This window comes from Chelon labrosus (assembly GCF_963514085.1).
Source record: "Chelon labrosus genome assembly, chromosome: 4".
NCBI lineage: Eukaryota > Metazoa > Chordata > Actinopteri > Mugiliformes > Mugilidae > Chelon > Chelon labrosus.
In genome coordinates, this window is record NC_140340.1 from 22,973,251 (window position 1) to 22,988,042 (window position 14,792).

The 14,792-nt window shown below is 39.7% G+C and overlaps 1 protein-coding gene across 1 annotated transcript in view; it reads right to left on the reverse strand.

Moving 5' to 3' along the window:
- grip2b (glutamate receptor interacting protein 2b) overlaps window positions 1-1,523 on the reverse strand; it is a gene marked incomplete at its 5' end in the record, with an annotated part of 155,384 nt that extends 153,861 nt beyond the window's left edge. Inside the window, one exon of the mRNA XM_084542582.1 lies at window positions 1,364-1,523. Within this exon, the coding sequence (XP_084398708.1) occupies window positions 1,364-1,523 (160 nt within the window). The remainder of the gene's footprint in view (window positions 1-1,363) is intronic.
- Between the last annotated feature and the right edge of the window lie 13,269 nt (window positions 1,524-14,792).

Sequence of the window (14,792 nt, forward strand, 5' to 3'; positions counted from 1 at the left end):
GAAAGCATTCAGGAAATACCATCTGCGGTGTAGATCTATTGTGCTTGGTGTTTGCCTTTACACGCACAAGTTCCCTCTTGTTTTCAAAGTGACCTTTAGATGCCTGCAGTGTAACGTTTGGTTCTCTGAAGGTTGTTTGATCCCGTTTGAAGTCTGGCTGCTGCAGTTTCTGCTGAGTGATTACAAAGATTGTTTGATGAAAGGATATATGGGAGGGGGGAGAGGAAAAGAGGCGTGCACGCTTTCCTCTCTCACACGTACAACTGTATTGTACATGCTTTTCTCCGTACATTTTCTACTTTAAACTCTGTCTTTGCGCACTGATTTCACGCGTTTGTGCACAATCAAAAAAAAAAAGGAAAACATTTACTCGTGATAAATCTGAACTTTCTGTGAAACACTTCCCAAAGTCTTTGAAGAACATGAGGTATCTAACGAACTGTAGCGCCGACGCTAACCGTCTCAGAGCTAATTAAATCGTAGAGGCTAACTAATTAAGCCGACTGAACAGTACTGTAGGAAACACTGGAAAACAGACAACAACAACAAAAAAGGTGGCACAGATAAACAGTGCACCAAACTTCTCTGCCTCTGCAGAATAAAAATAACTTGGACGTCTCAGTTGTGCAAGTTTTCTTTAAGAAATTATTATAATTATATTTAGTCGTGTGTTATTGTGATATTTTGTGGCTAACTTTGATGCGTGTGAGTCCAACAAGATAGGAGCACACAAACAAACAACCCCCCCCCCCCCCCCAAAAAAAAAAATTACATGCGCTGGGTGGAAAAAAAGAACGGGAACACATTTTAAATACACTACAACCCAGGGTTTGAACACACAACCGGTCAAATACTACACGGGACACCTCCAGGCTCCAGCATGGGACGCACACCTACCTGTTGCAGCTGTTGCACTTGAAGTGATATTGATTTCTTTTAGGTGACTAAATTAGGTTTTGCTGCTGACCCCGTCCACAGCTTGGCATCTGTGCAAGTACTAACCATCTGCTTCTCCACAAATTGGGGGCATGCTGACCACCATCGACTGTAAGCAATACACCGACTATGGATAATTACCTCATACACCCCTGCTTCAAAGAATCAAACTCTAAGTCAACCAGCCACAGTCCAAAACACATGAAACGCATCTGAAAAGCCATCCAGACTAGACACACATGCGGCTTGTTGCCATCCCGGGAGGCAATGCATGTTCTGTAATCAAACCCACTCACCCACCCAGACCGTTATTTCTCCGACTCTCTCATCTCAGACACATCAGTGAAACACACACATATCCAGCGGCATAGTGTTACTCATCAGCACGCAACTTCACACGCATACACGGAGAGGTGAATCCTCTCACCGCTGATGCAGAGGCTGAATCGACAGAGCTCGTCACACAGGGTGTCCGGGCTCTCGAGCTCTCCCGGTCCTCCGCCTCCTCTTCCTCCTCCTCCTTCTCTCCTCTTCTTCCTCGGCGACATCCTCTTCACCATCTTCATCACTCGCTCCACTTTGTCCATCCTGGATCACCACGGTTCACTTCTCAGCTGTGGATCTTCAGTTCTGGACCTTTCCTCTTCCTCTTTTCTCCAATTCTGTCTTCCTCACGCTTTTCTCTTTTTTTTTTTTGAATTTTTCCTTTCCCACCTCTTTTCCAACAGTTTTTTGGGAATGCTGATAAGTTTCTCCACTCTACCTCCTCGTGCCTTGTCTCTCTCCGCACTTGTCTTTCCTACAGAGTTGCGCCTTTGCCTTCCCCAAATCCCTCCTCTTCCTCCTCCCCCTTCGTTCTTCTTTCTGTCTACGGTCTTACCTCCTTCACCACCAATTTTTTTTCTCCCTTTACAGCACTTAACTGCCCAGATTTAATTCTACCAACACCTCAGCCGTCCTCCTTCTCTTCTGTTTTCTTGTTCTTCTCTTCTTCTGTTTTCTCCTGCCTTCCCCCCTCTTAAGCTCACGGGAAATCTGATGAACGATACGACCCGTGAAGAGAGACACTGAGGGAGAAGAGAGGGAAGGGAGAAAGGGAGAGGCTGCACGTTCATCCCCTACCTCCCCCTCTCTCTCTCTCCATGCACCCGAGCACCCTCCCACTTCGCCTTCAACCTTCAGAACTCTCTTTGGCAATGTTTTCCCAAAAGGGGCAAAGGAAAAAAAAAAAGAAAAAATTTGCAGCATGATGCTAGTTTTTATCCCTCTGCACTTCTATGCTTCATTATCTCGCTCTCAGACACACTTTTTCATTCTGACAGCACACATGCATATACTCCTCTCTTTTGGGACTTTACATAGACTTGAATTTCCTGGAGACTGACTTTAATCCGAACACAGTGTCTGACATGAAACTAACCCGCAAGTCAGTGTTTCTAACATACATACATAACTTCTGTCCCTGACTGCTCAAACTGCCCCCAATGAACTGGTCTAGTGCGTGTCCCCAAAAGTAGTAGCCATTCAGCTTTGCTGTTGTAAAGAACAGTTCAGGAAATCCTTCCTGCTAACCTCTATGTGACAGATGAACAGTTCTGCACTACTGTTAGTACACTCTGTTAGTACTTTATGCTCATTATACTGTATTAACATTTTGCACAACATGCACTACACACTGTTGCAATACTGGCACAACATACTCACTCTATTTATTTATTCACATACTACATTCATACTTACTTCTGAATGTATATATAATTGTATATGTCTCATTTTTCACTAGTTTATAATTTATACATTTTTTTATATTGCAAACTAACCTCTTGAGACCCTGCGTCCTCATATGGGGACATTAAGTTTTAGGTTTGTGGCAGCTTATTCTGCATTCTGATTCATTTAGACCCAATGTCCTAATAAGTAGACGCTTTTGTCTGCCATCTAGTGGTAGCAAAGGGTCAAAACATCAGTCGTGTAATAACCTGATAGCTGGCATTTTAGTGGATTCACTCTACAAAATGGACAAGGTACAAAACTTCAGCAAATTTTACGGTTGAAACTTCTAGTTTGAGATGACACAAAATACGATGCAAATTGTTGCTAATTAGCAAGTACTCGGTTTTAGGACATTGGGATGTCATTGTTTGCAACTCTGTCTTTGCACAGGCATGTTCAGATATGAAAATTAACAGTTTTTTTATTTGAGCAAGGAAGAATAGTGTTTGCAATTATGTTTTTGCACAGCAATGTCTGGGTATTAAAATAAACAGTTTTATATTTTGTAATATACAGTGAAATAATCCCCATGTCCACATAAGAGGACATTTTTTAAAACCACCTCCTGTTCAAATACTAATCCAAGATACCTAAGTGAAATTAAATATGTATACCAAACAAAAGCTCAGGTCTGAGGAGGTTAAGACTTGTTTTTAACTTTTTTGTTTTGGTATATCATTTTTATATCTAATATATCTGTCAGTCCCTGTTCAGACCAGGTATCAACATGCGTTCTTGGAGAACAAGTCATAAGTGGGCTGCTCCAAGCATTAAAATGCGCCTCAATTTACATCTTGTGTGATGCGATAACAGCTCAGTGCAATTGACAAATAACACCTGGCCTACAATAAAACACTAGAGTTCTGTGCGAACAGCTTCTATCTTACTATAGAGCTGATTCAGAACCATGGACAGCACTCTTTGTTGCATGTGTGCACATGGTAACATAATCGACAATGTGAGACATAATGAGCTCTAAAGTCTCTCTCACTCATCGAAAATACACTCACAAATAACATTATTTATTTATCCCCTCCATGACATTGACATTATTTTAGAGACCTGCCCCAAGCACAAGATTATAACTCAAACATATAAGCGTCTATTCACAGAGTGATACCTCTGCTCTCCTTATTAATGGCAAATCATCACTGACAGTCCTTTTGTCTTTTCTGGTGATCAAATGGCAGTTATAGCTGTCCACTTGAGATCAGATTTCTCAGGACGCTTGTTAATACCAGGCCAGAACATGATCAAACATGAAGGACAGCAAAATCCCCCTGCTTTTGGTGTCCTTATCCCCTTCATCTGATTTCATCTGTCCATTTATATCACTTTCTCCCATCTTTCCTTCTTCTGTTTATCCCTCTGCTGCCTAATCTGTACCTCGTTCTTTCATTTTGTCCCTTCAACTTCGTCCCCATGAACAGACCCCTTCCTTGTATTATCCTTTGTAAACACCTCCATCCTGATGCTCCTGTTTTTTCCTCAGCAGTCATCTCATTCTTTCTTTCCATTTCTTTCTCTGTCTCTCCATCCCTCTGCCTGTTCTCATTATCTCTTTAATCTCTACTTCGTGTCCCTCCATAATAAGCTCATCATCTCCTCTGGAAGGAGAGGCCGTGTACATACGCGTACACAAACGCACACACCATATGTACACACCTTGGTATACTATTTAAGGACGGAGTGACACACTAAAGTACATACCTTCTATTACACACCGTCTTTTGCAGTCCCTCACTCACACACACTGCACACTGAGGGTGGGAATGCCTGGTAGTAATGAAAACTCACCCCGAGGCTTTAGGACATGCTTTTTAATCACTGACCTTAGACGATCCATACACGCGGCCTGGTCCCGCACCAGGTCAGATCTTTGAAAAGTCTGACACTTGACAAAATTGATTGCCGGCAGGAAATTAAAAGTCACTCCATGAACATTATTGAGGGTTCTGAGTGTCTTAAGGAAGCTGCTTCGGAAAGAGAAGCAGTTTATCTGCTCCGTTTGAACATTAATCACAGGACATCAGTGAGGTCAGGAAGGAAATGCCTTTCGCCTGCGAGGTTTAATCTCCAGCCATGAATATGCATCAGTAAATTGTTTGGCAAATTATAACCACATCTACTTGTCATGCTCCATCAAAAGGGTTGTTAGTGAATAGTTTTTTTTTAGAGGCTAAACAGTGGTAATAACTTTTGTGCACCATTATCTCATAACCCAGTAAGGCATGTGAAAGGTTTGAATCTATTGTTATTCTTCAATATATGGATCACCTCGTTTCATGTACTCTTTTATTGTATCATGCATAGGTGTTGTATGTATGTTTTATTCAGAAGCATGTCTTTTTTCTTTCCCTCTCCACAGCACGAGTCTCCTATATGAGCTGCAACTTTTTTTTTTGCTACCATTGCCTTAAACGTTAATAATGTTTCATCACATGCATTAAGTGTTAGAATTTGTGTGTCAAGCAGCCAGGGGTGATGATGAATGTCTCACAGAAACAAGGACAGAAGGAGTCTGAAGTAGTCTGGTGACTGAAAAACGTCAAAGATAAAAGGAAGTCAGCATCTTGCCCTAACGTTGCATCTACGAGATATACAATGATTGGGGGAGTAGACGAGGATTACCATGTTTATGACTTATGAGCATGTCATGTGATGCAGGAAAATGCATACATACAATAATGGTACAATATTGCATCCATTACATTTGGGTTTAATATTCTTCAGACAATAATAGTTGTAGCTGACTCTCTTTATTGACGCCTGAAACACTTCTGTATGATCATATAAATTTCAAGAGTACATTTCTATTTAAGTTTTCATCCGTTGGTTGAAGTTTAACTCCATCACTTGGCTGGGGTCTCCCTCTAACTTTGTAATTTCTCAACAAGCACTGGAGTGAAACTGAATTCAAGAGACGGAAAAGGAGGTCAGCGGCAGACTGTCAGACATCCTGCGCATTAAAAGGACTGTCCTCAGATCTCACTGTAATAACTTTCAAAGTATTATAGACTCTGCAGGAGACGAAAAGACGGAAATAGGGCTCGGATCAGCATTTGGCTTTGTCAGCGGATTCCAAGACCTAAAACCAGTTGTTTCTTCCTTACTGCTGCAGTGTATTAATGGGGCTGCACAGTGGACCAAACAGCATTCCATCTAGATGTGCTGCCTGATTGTTTCTGCTTTGTAGGCTATATTTTACATAATTCCTTCTAAACACAAATGAGTTGACCTTCCTATGGTCTTCCAGGTCAAATTTGACCTGTCTCAAATGTTTCTATATAACATAATTCGATATAAATGTGGTCTACTGCCCATGGATTCTGAAAAGAAGTGTTGGTGAAAAGTAGTGAAAAATGTCTAACAGTCAAACAATAGCCTATCAAAGCTCAGTCCTGAACTCCCCCCTTCACAACAAAGCCACTAGTTTCATGTCTTTAAACTTAAATAAAATGACTGATTCCTTGATAAGAGTAGGTAGGGTGCTGACTAAAAAGACAGACTGTTCTTAATTCTCTTTCATCTCTCCATCCTCTGCAGAAGAGAGAAAACTCATGAGTCAGTCTACCCATCCTAGACTCCTCAGGGACCGCTATGATCTGCATGATGATGGTCCTGAAACAGATACTGACAGACTTACAATTGGTAACATTTTTGCTTGCTGGGGTTCAGTTATTGCAAGCTTTGTCCTTGCAAATCACAGTTAAGGATCCTTTCAAAGGCTAAAGAAAATGATACAACCCATCAAACGATTCTGATTCAAATTCCTGTCATAAAATGGTTTAATTCACACTGTCTACATGTATAATACTGCCCTTTATTAAAAATCTTTCTCTCACACAGTGGCGAACATGCTAGACACAAATGTTTTAGCAGATTAGTGTGCTAGCGCCGTCACTTGCTCAGCTAAACATCCTTTGACAGGGCATCAGGAAACATTAAACACAGTTACATTTGCAGCATGACATTTTATTGCACTAGACTCATTTCATAATAATTCCACATTCGTGTCAATCTAACACACTATGAACTCTGGCCTAACAGAATCACATTTGTATCATTTTTTAATTTTTTTTTTGTCTGTTTTTACATCAGCCTCTGTCGGCACTACTGTATAAAGAAACAAAATGGCTAATGGCTAAAAAGGTGGTTTGGTGAGCAATAACCTGCATGCAGATAGCCCGTGACCTAACTCTGAATCGCTAAAATGACGCTAAATTTTCTCATTCATGTCTCATCCCAAGAAGAGAAAGACAAAAACACACCCAGTGATCTCACACACAGGCTATACATACTCGGCTTTCTTTCATTAATTCACTTAGATGGGTTAAAAGCGGATTTTTTTTTTTATGATGCCAAGGGGCTGTTCAAAGTTTCATAAGGAGATATGTGCAGTTTGCATTTGTGTGTTCATGTATGTGTGTGGGTGTGTGTGTGTATCACCGGCACTCTACATGAACTGATTATGAAACTGTCTAACTGTGTGGGGGTGTGAATTAATCACTGCAGTTCAACTTTAAATGACTTTGTACACACACACACACACAAATCCGCACACAAAACTACAGTGACCCATTTGTGAGTGACTCACTGATACCTGATTAAAGTCATGTAATAAGCAGAAATTCAAATCTGTCCTTTTAATGATTGTGCGGCAGCTGTGTTAAAAGACCTCCCTCTCTTCAGAAATACTGTTGCTGTGCTTCTTAGGCACAGAATTTAGCATCCAGCTGTTCCATTGCAGATGTCAGCTGTTAATAAATGGGAGACTGGCTGCACTGGGAGGCTTCCTGCTGAAAATATGGAGAACTGTGACAGTGCCACACAGTAGTCATGATGATGAGCTTAGTCATGGGTTCGCTGAATCGTAAGGATCAAACCTTTAATATAGCGGCAGACTATAACAATAATTAGGTGAGGTGTCATATGAGGGAAAATGTCTTGTCTTTTATCTCGTCCCAGTCTATTTATTTATTACAAGTCGTGAGTCCATATAATTGACATACAATTCATTTATTTGACATTTTTGGCGACCATTACCCTGCATCAAGGGAATCTAAATCTGCTTGATGGACAACTAGCTTTGCATCACTACAGGGAATTGTGTTTAACTCCTCACCTGGTGTCATAAAGTTTTTAGGAAACTGCATGAATTCATATGGGAACTGGAAATCAATTAACTGCATGGAGTAAGCTGTAGCGGTTTTGGCTTGGATGGATGGGTCAAATGTAGTGAAAGGAAAAACATATATTGTTATTAAAGACAAAGTTTTAACAATTTCATTGCAGTTTTGTGTTTCCGTGTATGGCACCAGTTCTTGCTCACGCATAAATAAGTTTTTATACATGTATAATACGAGTTATTATACGAGATAAAAAAAAGGTATTAGGTTATTTTTTTTTATTGTCCCGATTTATGGTAGTAAAATGTAAGATGCTAAATGGAAGTTCAAAATATTAAAGTCCATTAGTGTGGTTAGGTTGTGGACTAGTTGTGTTACAGTTATAGTAATGAGGGTTTTTTTCCATAATCATGGGGCACAAGGCTGTTGTTAATGGTTGTTATTTCCACAATTTCTTCTTCCGAATTTCTAATAAAGGAATTCAAGTTTCCCAGTTCATGACTTGCACATATACACATATAAGACAGGAGCGTTAAATTCCCGAGTAACCCTGATACATATTAAACAATAGAAGCCAAAAAAAAGGCAACGTCATCCTTATCAAAAGCTAAGCAAACCTCTAGAGATGAGGTCTGAACACTGCAGTCTTTAAGCAGACGTTTTTAACTCAACTGTTAACAAGACAGGTTCCAGTTCCAGGATTGCAAGGCTTTCTTTTTTTGGAGGGTGATGGCTTTTTTTATGTTTGGATCCTCTGCAATGTCTAATGTGAAAACGTCTGCACAATAAAAGTAATAATAAATACATTCACAAACTTATTGATTGAGGAATCCAGTCAGTGGGAAACTTTGAATCTGAGCATTTCATAGTTTTGATTCCATATTCACTTTGCATTTGGTGCAAAGCACCCTATGACACCGGGGGGACCGGGCTCATCAAAACAACCTTGTGTCATCTTGGCAAACCAGAAGAAACAAGCTCATGACCCATTTTTGGGTTCAACTCTGCTCTAAATTCACTCAAACCTTTCCATTCCTGGACTTGGTTGGTGGATTGACTGAGTGGATGATAACACTCTAACAGGTCATTTGGTCCGGGGAGAACAATGCCAGCTGGCCACACCAACTTGTGACAGAGCATAGATATACCTGAAAATGCAGTCAGTCAGTCACTCCTCCAAGGGCTGAATTAGAACCAAGTTGAACTCAACCGACTCTATAAATATCCATTATGCAAAGGGTTGGGGGTATGGATGGATAGATGAGTAAACCTAACAGCCAGGAGTTTCTCATGTTTAGACAGCTAAACAGACGCAACTGAGGCAAATACACTTTGGATAAAGTGAATTTTACCCTCATAATTGTGCTGCGGAACAGAGTATGATAAGCCTTAGAACCATAATTAAATATTGAAGCCATTTATCAAAAAAGTGGAAAGGTTTTATTACCAGTGGAACAAATATTAACTTTACCTCCACTGCAAAATGAATATGCAAAATGAATATGCAAAACTACAGCGTAACGCAACTCTCAAGTGACAATCGAGTAAAAGAGGTAAATATGGGATGTAAGTTTTGTCTCATCTACGTAATGTTTGCACAGACATAAAATCCATGATTCATAAGTGGATCATGCTCGTTTGTGTGAAAAAAGTCAATATAGAATATTGTAACTCTATATGTTAAAGCATCAGTGCACAGTAGTTGTGACAATTTAGGGATTAGCAACTGATGTTTTCCCTCTAATTATTACTGCTGCTGAAGTTGAGAATGGCCATGCTTGCAGTAGATATTTTTTTCTTTACATAAATAATGCTAATAATGAAATCTGGTGTTATTAAATTAAAACTGAAAGCTAAATTTCTCGAGATAGCAATATGATTTATTGAGATCACATTATAATATGACTCTCTCGGGTAAAAGGCATGTTTAACAAATTCAAACATCACAACTGCCTGATATTAAAGGCTCTTCATACTACTTTGACTGAGCTTTCATTGTCTTGTAATAAGCAGTTTTGTAATAACAACATAAATGAACCCATATTAAATTATTAAACATGAAAACCAAGTTGGTTGACTTGTAATCGTAAGATAACAACATAGATACACATCAATATTAATAAACAACAACCATCTAATGTCATATTAGATATCTTCTATGAAGTGAGACATTCTGAAATGCTTCCCCAATCTTTAAAAAGAGCATGATTACATAAAGACTAACAAAAGGCTTACTTTTTCTCGTAAGTCTTTATTGTTTCCAAATCATTGTCTCTTCCCTCCATTGTCCATCAATCTCTCCCACTCCTTTTCTTAGCTTTTGTTTTCCTGCCACTTTGTCAAACTATAATCTATGCCTAACAAATGGGATTGTGGAAAAGCGTAAAATTATAAAGTACCGCAACATGGAGCGAAGTGATGAAGTGACAAGGCTAACGTGTGGCTTGACACCTTGGATAAATGGGGGCGATGTTTCCTGAGGCTGATTTAGAAATGATACAAAAGGAACGAACTCTGTGGGGCTAATTAATGTCTAACAACTTACTTTCAGTGAATGTCATTGGCGTTGTGTATGTTACTTTCTGGTTTTTAAACAGAGCTCTACTCACCTCCATGTTGTGTGGATACAGAAGTGAATCTCAGAAATGGATATTTTAGAATCTGGACAAATAAAAGTAAAAGAGGTTTTTGATTCAGGGTGAACCCATTTCGAATGTGTTTGAGACTCAGTCTGCAGCTGATGTTTCCGTACTGATCTGTCACCCCGATAATGGCCGCTGCTCCTATGTATTGGATCCCAATATGATCAGATCTCAATATGCCAGGAAACAGTGGGAAATGATGTTGCTGCAGGTGCTCTTTGTGTTTTTCTTTTGCCAAAAAAGCACTGAACATTTTCCTGTGATAAGAGGAACGGGGGAATTTAACTTTTGGCTTGACTGTTTAGTCTGAATAAGGCAGCCAAGCTCTATGTATTACAATTACACCACAGTATAGGACACCTGTACTAAAACAGTTAAATTGCTATACCTTTTATCTACATAAAAACGCAGCTTCTAAACCTCGGCCATAAATGCAGCGGTTCTGTAAAATCTGATTAGCTAACCATAAGCTCATGTCAGGAGTATACTCAACTTTGAAGTTGAAAATAGGGTTGTCAAAGTTAACATATTAATAATGCATTCTGCATGCATGTTCTGTTATTTTGGCGCCTTGTAGTTTGGGAAATCAGGAAGTGATCAAAGCAGCAGTGATGCTCTCAAAGCAAGCAGAAGCTGAAATGTGATGGCAGTAAACAGTTTAACCCTGTGGAGGGCAGTATTATGATTATACTGTCAAAACTGACAAAAGTAACCAAAACTCCAAAAGGAGTTGAAGACGAAAGCAAGCCGATACAAAAGAAAATGCACAAATGGTTGGAGAAATGGGTGTTTTGAATGGCAAGTTCTGCTTCAAAGCCCTGCCAGATGGTTCTCTCTACATTTTCTGTCTATGCTTAGAGAAGAGAGCTCTCAGCAATGTGTTTAAGAGTAATAACTTGAAAATTGTCCTTTCATGGTACATTTAAAACAGAAAAAAAACATTTAAAACTGAATAAAAATGCAATTAATTAGCATTAATTGCACATTAAAGTGCAATAACTACAGAAATCATGTATTTTAAGCTATTGATAGCCCAATTTGAGAATGTTATTAGCTCAGCTTTAATGAGTTCTCCAGCATGCCCAACCTCCATTTCCTCTTACATACTGAGTAAACTAAGATTGGACCAGCAATGTGTGTCCAATCTTATATGGTTAACTTCATCATCCACTGCAGCAATGGTGCTTTCCATGTGAACTACGTTTAACTGCATTTTGCACTTGTCTTAGATACCCTAGGTTTGGAAGGAAATCATTATTTCAAAGATTATAACTTTTGGAATTTTCTGCAGAGCCTCTAAATACAAATGGACAAATGCATGTAGTTTTGCTTGTAAAACTGGTAGTAATAGAGCATTTGTATCATTGATGAGTCAAGAGAAAGCTGAAGTGACTTGGGTAAGAGTCTGCACTGCATCATGCACACATTCCACTGGCTAAACTGTAGGTATTTATTTTAGTATTTTTTAAATAAAGAGAGGAACGGAGGCAGAGCGAGAGACGGTGGGGAAAGGAAATGAGATAGGAGGGGAAATGGAAAAGGGAAGCAGAGTGAAGGAGGATAAAGGACAGGGGAGGAGGACAAATCATTATGAGAACTGCAGAGCAAACACTTTCCGCTGCACTCTCTTAATTCTTCTGGGTAACATACACAAACAGTATATTCCCTGAGAATGCTTCTGAAGATTTTCTGACTCATGTAGAAAAATTCAGGAGAAATGAGCACACACACGTACTGTGAGTGTAAACCGATGAGGACGTAAAAACCAGGCCATGTTCCAAAATGTCTGTGCATTCTTCCGTTCGGTTTGATTGATAAACTTCTACCGAGGGTTGGGGAGTGTTCGTCTGCAAGACAACTGAAGAGAAGCGGGTTGGGGAAATACGTTCTCTTATTTTTGACATGACTTGCAGAGACACACTTGGGTACTGTTTTGATATAATATATATATATAGTCAAAAAAAAAAAAGGGAAATCACTTGTTCTGCTAGAACAACAATATGAATCATCACGTACGCCATGACAGTGCATGCACAGCACCAGGACTATGAAACTTGCTCATTCAGATGGAATACAGCTGTTTTAGCTCCGTAACAGTTTTCCCTTTTCTGTGCTGTACGCCAGAACAGACTGATATAGTGTGAAACTTCTATTGTGCCCCTTGAAAATCAAATAATCTTACGTTAACAACAAAACCGTGATTTTATGGAGCCCTCAAGTATTTTGGCTAGACACAACACAAGTTCAACCATCTATACTCCTATGACATTACTCATAGATGGCTCATCTAGGTGAATGATATCAAAATACTAACTTTTCTGATATCTCTTTGTTGCCCATTCCCTTTCCCTCAATGATGTCTTTCCAAACTGAAACCACTACGACCTAATGTAGCTCTAACACTATCAAGTCCAATGATACCACAGACTACAGAAAAATATGGACAAGACGTCTCCATGTCCTTCCAGAGCAGTACTATGAGAGTGGAGCCGTGTTATCGATGACCCTCCCACATTTCCGCTAGACTCGCTTACGTTTTTGTTTGATTAATACTGCACTCTGCTCAACCTCCACCAGTAGCAAAGAAATGTTGGATTATACACTGTACTTTATTATACACTGTTATTTATTCATTTATTTATTTTATCCTAATCTCACGGTCCTGGTAAAATGCAACTTCTCTGAAACATGGACAGCTGAACATACATCAGCATTACATTAACCACCTGAAATGACAGAGGCCATCATTGAAAAAAAATTACTTCTAGTTTGGCCCAAGTCCCATCCACTAACGAGGTGGAGCTTTTGACCCGCGGCCAGCAACCAGGAGGAGCTTTACTTGCTTTGGTTTCGGGAATAGCTGTCATGGCATCCATTTTTCGTACAGTCCAGGAGTGATACCAATAAATCATTGATGCTACAACAACGTATGTTTCCAAAATAAGTAACTCCCCTCACATCTACAGCTACTTATTAGTATTTTGATATAGTCTTAGGGTTTTGAATGACTTTCAAACTCTCAAAATCCTAGATTATTTACATATTTTTCATTTAATGTGACAAAATTGTTGATGTTTGGCTTCATGAACATTTTTTGAGTTTTGAAGCATCTCTTTCATCAAACAAACCCATGTTAATGTATTCATAAAAAACTCACTTCCTGGCACAAGTGCACAAAAACAGAATAAGCCAACAAACATGTATAAACACACACATTTGATTATGGGATTATTATACATGCCAAACTGTAACGAATAACCACACAAATACCTCTTAAAGCACACTCTTACCACTGCGGCACGCACCAACTCCCTGTGTGACATACATGTTTTTGAGCCATGTGTTGTCATGGGTAACGGGAGTGTGTCAGTGGTGCACAGAGGAAGTTAAATGGGTCATGAGAGGAGCAGAGCGGTGTGTGCCGCAGAGATAATGTGGAGCTGTCTTTCATACATTGCAGCACACCTGAGAATGCACACACACACACGCACACACACACACACACCCACACGCAGGATTCCCAAAGGGTGAGTCATATAGTCCAGAAATGCAAATGGGTGGATTAAAGCTAATGAGTGGATAAGCTCGGTCTCATGAATGGCATATGCAATGAAACAGCATAATATTGCTGTGCATGTGTCTCTCCATGGGCCTGTGAGTATGTTCCTGTTTTTTTCTATATGTATGGGGCCAGCTCATAAGTTGAATGGGGTTAAAGAGTCAACGTTAGGGTTAGTCTTTCAGTTGTGATAGGGTTAGGATAAAGGGTTACGGAATGCATTCTGTCAATGTAATGATTATATTTGCGATTAATTTACAGGATGCCCATTCATATGTGGTTGGACACACACCACCTTCTGTGATGTCCATGTCATGTCTCGGTATGACACCCCCCACCTTAGAGGTTTTGCCATCGTATGATAGCATCAGATTATCAAACGTCAAATTTCTGAAGATCACACGAGGCGCTGCCAAGCATTTAGGAACCTTTTTAAAATCAAACCATTTGGGCAAAAGTTGCAAATGAATACTAAAGTCAAACTCCATTGGTCACATCCAAATCTTGCAACATCTGCATTATTACAGAACAAAACAGACACCAGCAGTAAACTGAATCTAATTCTCAAGGATTGCGCAGGGTTTACCCATCTTCCACTAACCAGTGTCCACGCACACAAAGATTTTGCCAGATTAGCTCACTCAGCCGCCTTTCTCAGTCTGGAGGGAGTCTGAATTCATTTTGACCATACTGTGAAATAAGCAGTTTATTCAACTCACAAACACCTGCTCCTTTTGTTCTCTCCGTAAGCCG